This window comes from Ursus maritimus, unplaced genomic scaffold (assembly GCF_017311325.1).
Source record: "Ursus maritimus isolate PB19 unplaced genomic scaffold, ASM1731132v1 scaffold_17, whole genome shotgun sequence".
NCBI classification, from domain to species: Eukaryota; Metazoa; Chordata; class Mammalia; order Carnivora; family Ursidae; genus Ursus; species Ursus maritimus.
This window is the reverse complement of record NW_024424119.1, coordinates 24,280,037-24,287,005: the sequence shown is the minus strand read 5'-3', so window position 1 is coordinate 24,287,005 and position 6,969 is coordinate 24,280,037. Positions and strand designations below refer to the sequence as shown.

At 47.3% G+C, this 6,969-nt stretch overlaps 1 protein-coding gene across 1 annotated transcript; it reads left to right on the top strand.

Annotated features, from left to right (window-relative positions):
• Window positions 1–1,078: 1,078 nt before the first annotated feature.
• CCL21 (C-C motif chemokine ligand 21) lies at window positions 1,079–2,247 on the top strand. Its single transcript, XM_008695155.2, has 4 exons — window positions 1,079–1,236; window positions 1,331–1,451; window positions 1,533–1,715; window positions 1,811–2,247. The coding sequence occupies exons 1-4, from the start codon at window positions 1,170–1,172 to the stop codon at window positions 1,851–1,853; spliced, it is 414 nt and encodes a 137-aa protein (XP_008693377.1). The 5' UTR covers window positions 1,079–1,169; the 3' UTR covers window positions 1,854–2,247.
• The last annotated feature ends 4,722 nt before the right edge of the window (window positions 2,248–6,969 follow it).

Genomic DNA, 6,969 nt, shown 5'->3' with positions numbered 1-6,969 from the left:
GATTAGAATGTATATTGCCACATCCATTATGAAAAACAGTATAGATATTCCTCAAATAATTAAAAATGAACTATCATATGATCTTTTGGGTATATAGCCAAAGGAAATGAAACCACTGCCTCAAAGTGATATTTGTCCTCCCTTGTTCACTGTATCATTATTCACAATAGCCAAAACATGGAAACAACCGAAGTGTCTATTGATGGATGAATGGATAAAGAAGATGTGGTATATACATACAATGGAATATTATTCAGTCTTTAAAAAGAGAAAGAAACTTTGAAACAACATGGGTGAACCTGGAAAGCCTTTTACTAAGTGAAATAAGCCAGACAGAGAAACACAAGTACTACATGGTATCACTTATATGTGCAATTAAAAAAACATTAAAACACAGAGAAACAGAGTGGTGGTTGCCAGGGGTGGGGGGCAGGGAGAGAATGGGAAAGTGTTGGTCAAAGGGTACAAACTTTCAGTTATAAGATGAATAAGTTCTAAGGACTGAATGTACAACATGGTCACTGTAGTTAATAATACTATATTGTATACTTGAAAGTTGCTAAGAGAGTGTATCTTAAACATTCTCACCACAAAAAAAGAAAAAGGTCACTATGTGAAGTGATGGAGGTGTTAATTAACTTGATTGTGGTAATTATTTCACAATGTATACCTATATGAAATCATCACATTGTAAAGCTTTAAATACATACAATTTTAGTTTTCAGTTATACCTCCATAAAGCTGCGTGGAAAAAACGAGGGGAAATCTTCATAGCCTTGGATTTGGCAATGGTTTCTTAAATATGACACCAAAAACACAGGCAACAAAAAAATAAATAGACAAATTGGCCAAAGGTGGAAAGAGGGCCTGACAGATTCAACTGATATTGAGGAGAAAGACTCCGGCAGTTTGGGACCCTGCTGAGCTGTGTGAAGTCTTTGTTTCCGTATACTAGTGAGGCTGGGTGCCAGGACAGGATCTGCCTTGCAGGAAGGAAAAGGAGGGAGATCCCTATTCTTGCCTGGACGGAGTGACTGGGGTGGAGGAAGTGAAAGTGTCTGCCTGCATAAATAGGCAACAGACCAATCCCAGCCGACACACGGACCCCCAGCTTGCAGCTGTCCACCTCTCCCACCGCTCTGGCCTCACACTCACCCTCTACCACCGCCATGGCTCAGTCACTGCCTCTGAGCCTCCTTGTCCTGGTCCTGGCCTTCTGCATCCCCTGGACCCAAGGTACCAAGGAGGGAGTTGCCTAGGATGGGGACAAGGGGAGGCCTGGGTGGAAGCCTACAAGAAGCCCTGGCTCCCTGTAAACCCCACCCTGCAGGCAGTGATGGAGGGGCACAGGACTGCTGCCTCAAGTACAGCCTAAGGAAGATTCCCGCCCGGGTTGTCCGAAGCTACCGGAAGCAGGAGCCAAGCTTGGGCTGCCCCATCCCGGCTATCCTGTGAGTGCAAGGTGGGTGCAGCTGAGTGGGGAGGGCGTGGTGGGCAAGACTAGGACAGGCTTGCTAATGCCCAACCCCCAGGTTCTCACCTCGGAAGCGCTCTCAACCAGAGCTGTGTGCAGACCCTAAAGAGACCTGGGTGCAGCAGCTGATGCAGCGTCTGGACCAGCCACCAGCTCCACAGAAACCAGTCCAGGGCTGTAAGAAGGACAGAGGGGCTCCCAAGTCTGGCAAGAAGGGAAAGGGCTCCAAAGGCTGTAAGAGGTGAGGAAGCTAAAGGGACAGGGGAGGTGGGGGAAGGGAAGTGAAGGGGAGCCTCCATCAGCCCCTCAAGTCCCTCCCCTCTTCTGCCCTCCCAGGACTGAACAGCCACAGGCCCCAAAAGGGTCTGTAGCACAGTGACCAGCCTGAAGCCCAGGAGGTCCCCACCAGCCAGACCAGGGCTTGGAGCCCCGATCCAAGGAGCAAGAAGTGGGCTAGGAGAAAGGGTGGACTCAGGGGCCCCAGAGCAACCACCTCATGCTGGCCTTGCCTCACCCCTTCTCCCGCTTCAACCATCCCTTCTGTATTCCCAGCCCTACCCTGCATGGCTGAGTTGCCCATACCAGGCCAGGCCCAGAAAGGCAGAGGAGGGAGAGTCTCCCAGAAAGAGTGAGAGGAGGCAGCAGGACTGTCCCTCTGAGGAAAGGTCACCCAGGACCCTCTGGACCTGACCCTGCTCCCACTGCACCCCACTGCTTCCTCGTAAATATGATTTATACCTAACAATAAAACCTGTTCTGGCTTCCCACCCAAATATCTGTCCAGTGTGTTTGTGTCCATGGGGAAGCCAGTGTCACTACAGGGTGGGTTCACACACTCTGGGGTCCCAACCAAGAGCTACACCTGGCAAATTCTATTTTCTCACCTACTCCAAGAGTTTCTTTGCCCCCCAGGTCCCCTGGCAGTAGAAGAGACTGGGGCTGCCCCTTGTCTCTGAGAAATCCCCGTCAATGAGAGATGGTGGGCCCACAGCACACATACCCAAAGGCTCTGCAGGCCTCTGAGACCCTGAAAAGAGCCCTTTCCTGATTCTGTCCAGCATTCTCTCACTCCAGGAGTGACCTCCAGATCTTTTCCTAGCTCTACCTGGGACTGCCTCTACTTTCCCTGCGGCCTTCTGAATGTGAACTCCCAAGTCCTTCTTTGGAAGGGTCCCAGGAGGGAGACCTGTAACACAGGCAAACTCAAATTCTACTAAAACCTACCCTATAGCATAGTTCCAGCTCTGGGATCCCTTCAGAACCCCCATCCCTTCCCAAACATCCAAGAGGATTCTCTTCAGCCCTAATCAGTGAAGTTGAGTCCCTCTTTGTTTAATAGGGCTGTGTGCTTCTCTATTCCTATCTGGGCTTCTTTTTTTTTTTTTTTTAAGATTTTATTTATTTATTTGAAAGAGAGAGACAGCCAGCGAGAGAGGGAACACAAGCAGGGGGGGTGGGAGAGGAAGAAGCAGGCTCACAGCGGAGGAGCCTGATGTGGGGCTCGATCCCACAACGCAGGGATCACGCCCTGAGCCGAAGGCAGACGCTCAACTGCTGTGCCACCCAGGCGCCCCCCTATCTGGGCTTCTTGACTCTCTCAGCTCCTTTCCAGTTGGGACAGCCTCCTCCCCTTCCCTTCTTTTCTCCCCTAGGGTACTTTAGCCCCTTTAACCTCTGGAGACCAAGCCCCTTTAACCTCTGGCAGGTATTTAGAACCCCAGAATTCAGATGTAAATCAGTGTCCTCTCCAAGAAATACTCCTGCCTGGCTCTCCTCTACCTCTTCCTCCCCAGAGCAGAGATCCTCTTATTCCCTCTTTCACCCCTATCTAGGGAAAAGGACGACCATCGGGGGGCCAGGCCATGTGAGAAAGAAGGAAATAGACCCTGGGTGAGGAGTAAGAAGCTAGAGCTGACCGCCCCACCACCTTTCCCTTCCGTGGGAGCCCGAGCACACCACACCGTTTACTACTTATGAACTCATTAAAGCACTTGCTGTCTGCTCCTCCTGGAACCAGTAAAACTGGGGCTCTCCCTAGCTATCCTTGTGCAGCAGGTGTGAGCTTAGTCTGCAAACTCAGATGTGCAAGAATCACTGCATTTTAAAATGTTCGCTCAATGACCTTCATCCTACTCTGAGCCCCTGCGCTGGAGTGCTCATGAGGAATCAGCGTCCGGCAGTCTCGAGATCCCACCTACCAGGGGCTATGCCAAAGGTCAGAGAAACACCAAGGCACAGAGGAGGCTTCCTACCTGCCCCCCGCACCATCCCATCCCTGGACATCAGTCTTACCAGTGAATGCTAAGGCCCCTAGAGTACTAGTTGGTATGGCTCTTCAGGGGCTGGACTCTCAAACTCTTAGCTCTGTGTCATATTTGAGACACGGAAATTCAGCTATGAGAGCCTCTGGGCTTGACCCTGGCTTCCCCAGACACCCCCAGAGCCATGGGCTCAGGCGCTGCCACTTGTTTCATCACAGCCCACTGCTGGACCTACACACCAATCCCCTCCCAGCCATAAAGACCTCTCTTCAAAATCCTTCCTCTGCCCAGCCCCTTGGGGCATAACCTCTTCCCAGGTTTGCTTTAGACTTTTACAAAGGCAGGAGGGCCTTTGACATCAGGATGCCTCTCCTCTGCCAAAATTCTTGCTCGCTCCAGAGAGAAGGGAAACACACAGGCAGAACAAACAAAAAATTTTGCCAAATTATCCTGCCACATTGCATGCCTTGTTTGTGCCTCAAACCCTGCCCTGAGCAGGCAAGCAATATACTCTTTATTCCGTCAGAAGACGAGTGACCACTCTCCTTGTCTGCCTTCATCTTTGGCAATGTTATCCTGTTCTTTCTTTTTTCTGTAAGATGCATAATTTCTAAAAAATCAAATAATACATACTCATGGTTTCTAAAATATCAAAAAGTACCAAATCGCTTATTCTGAAACCATTTCCTGCAAATTTTAACTCTTAAGTTACTTCTTTAGGAGTTGGAGCTATACGTCTAAATATTTTGTTCATACTTCTGTTTCTTTTTTTATCTAGTTTAAACATTGCCAATGGGCTTCCTCTTACAAAAAGTGGAGATTTGGGACTCCTGGGGGGCTCAGTCAGTTCAGCATCTGCCTTTGGCTCAGGTCATGATCTCAGGGTCCTGGGACCAAGCCCCCTGTCTGGCTCCCTGCTCAGCTGAGAGCCTGCTTGTCCCTCTCCCTCTTCTCCTCCCCACCTCCACCCCCCGCCCATGCTCTCTTCTCTCTCTCAAATAAATAAAATCTTTTTAAAAATAGATTTTTTTTTAAAGTGGAGATTTAACTCTCTTACCAACCCTCCTCTTCTGTCACCCTGTCCTCTACATACAGTCATACCACTATATTTAGATCATGATCGGCGTTTACATTGTAATAACCATGTAATTGCTCCCTGCATAGCAAAGTAGTACACTTTGCTTACTTTTCCTCTGTCACTCAGCCTTTAGGGCTTGTTTTTTCTAACTTCTCTTCCATTTTTAAAATACCTCTATCTTGCGGGGCGCCTGGGTGGCTCAGTTGGTACAGCTTCCGACTCTTGGTTTGGCTCAGATCCAGACCTCAGAGTCCTGAGATCAAGCATCACATTGGACTCCATGCTCAGTGTGGAGTCTGCTTGTCCCTCTCCCTCCCTCCCACTTGCTCTCTCCTGCGCGTGCTCTCTCTCTCTAATAAAAAAAATTAAATCTTTAAAAAATACTTCTATCTTGCCATTATCACAGCTTCAATATTTTTCAAATGTTTCATCATTTGAGGTAAATGAAAGACCTAATGTTTAAAATACATGGAATAGAAAAAACCATAGATGAGTATGTTTATAACCTTGAAATGGAAAAGAACTTCTTAAGATGTAAAACCATAAAACACAAACCATAAAGGAAAAGATCAACACAATTAAATTCAAAGACTAGTAGGAGTTCAGGGTAAAGACGGCAAATTAAACACATACATTTATTTTTACTTCTTCCTAAGCCCCAACTAAAACCACAGTAAATGTTTTTGGTGTGTGTATGTGTGTAAAGGCCCAAATGGGAGAGGAGATAAAGGTAACTTTCCAAAGACCGCTGCTTAGACAGGAGATATGTCCATAAAAACAGGTACAAAGCATATAATAAAATCATAAATTTGAAGAACTTCCAATGCCTCACTCATGCATATATAAAAATAAATATTTTACTGAATACTAGCATACCAGTGTTCAACAAGAAGACAATTAATGACTTGTACTAGAAATGTAAAAGAAAAGAAGAAAACAAATTCTAAAGATCAATCATCCTCAAAATTTACAAAATCGTCACCCCCTCATCATGAAAACTCACTGTAATCCCTGGAATCCAGAGTTTTCCTTTACATTGAAGAACTAAAACCTTTCATTGCTTTAAAACTGGGTCAATACTATCTACTAAGTCATCCTCAGGGCCATCCAGAAAATTACTAATACCATGTGTTTTGTTGTTGTTCTTATTAAAGATTTTATTTATTTATTTATTTGACAGAGAGAGAGAGAGAGCACAGCAAGGGAAGCAGCAGGCAGAGGGAGAGGGAGAAGCAGGCTCATGTTGAGCAGGGAGCCCGATGCCCGGCTCGATCTCAGGACCCCGGGATCATGACCTGAGCCAAAGGCAGACACTTAACGACTGAGCCACTCAGGTGCCCCTAATACCATGTTTTTAAATGATTTTGTCATTATCTCTTCCATGAAATAACACACACATACTTACGAAATGGTGGGCCAGCTCCTTCTTGTCTGCTGCCTCAGAATCTGAAGCCTCCTGCTTCCCCTGGTCTTCCCTCTTTGTGAATCCTTTAAGCAGCCCTTTGATAAAAATGTAAGGAATGGACAGGGCTTGTAAGATCTCCCAGAATTACTGCTAATAAAAACATCTTAACAACCTCAGTCATATGAACCTGAAACTAATTCCAAACTAAGCAGCCAGATTTCTTAACACTTCCCCCCCCCCGCCCCCGCCACGTGCCTCCCACGGTACCTGGGCCACACTTCGGCTAGTCACTACTTCATTCTCTACTCATCAATCCAGCCTTTAGAGGGACATGATCACCAATGACAGGTTCTTTCTTTTGATATATTCCCTTTAAAAATTAAAAATGAGGTGGGGCGCCTGGGTGGCTCAGTTGTTAAGCGTCTGCCTTTGGCTCAGGTCATGATCCTGGCGCTCGGGGATCCGGGGACCGAGCCCCGCATCCAGGCTCTCTGCTCAGCGGGATGCCTGCTTCTCCCTCTCCCTCTCCCCCTGCTTGTGTTCCCTCTCTCGCTGCCTCTCTCTCTGTCTGTCAAATAAATTAATAAAATCTTTTTTAAAAAATTAAAAATGAGGTGTCTGGGTGGTTCAGTTGGTTAAGCGTCTGCCTTCAGCTCAGGTCATGATCCCAGGGTCCTGGGATCGAGTCCTGCATTGGGCTCCCTGCTCATCAGCGAGTCTGCTTCTCCCTCTCCCTTTGCCTCTCCCTGCT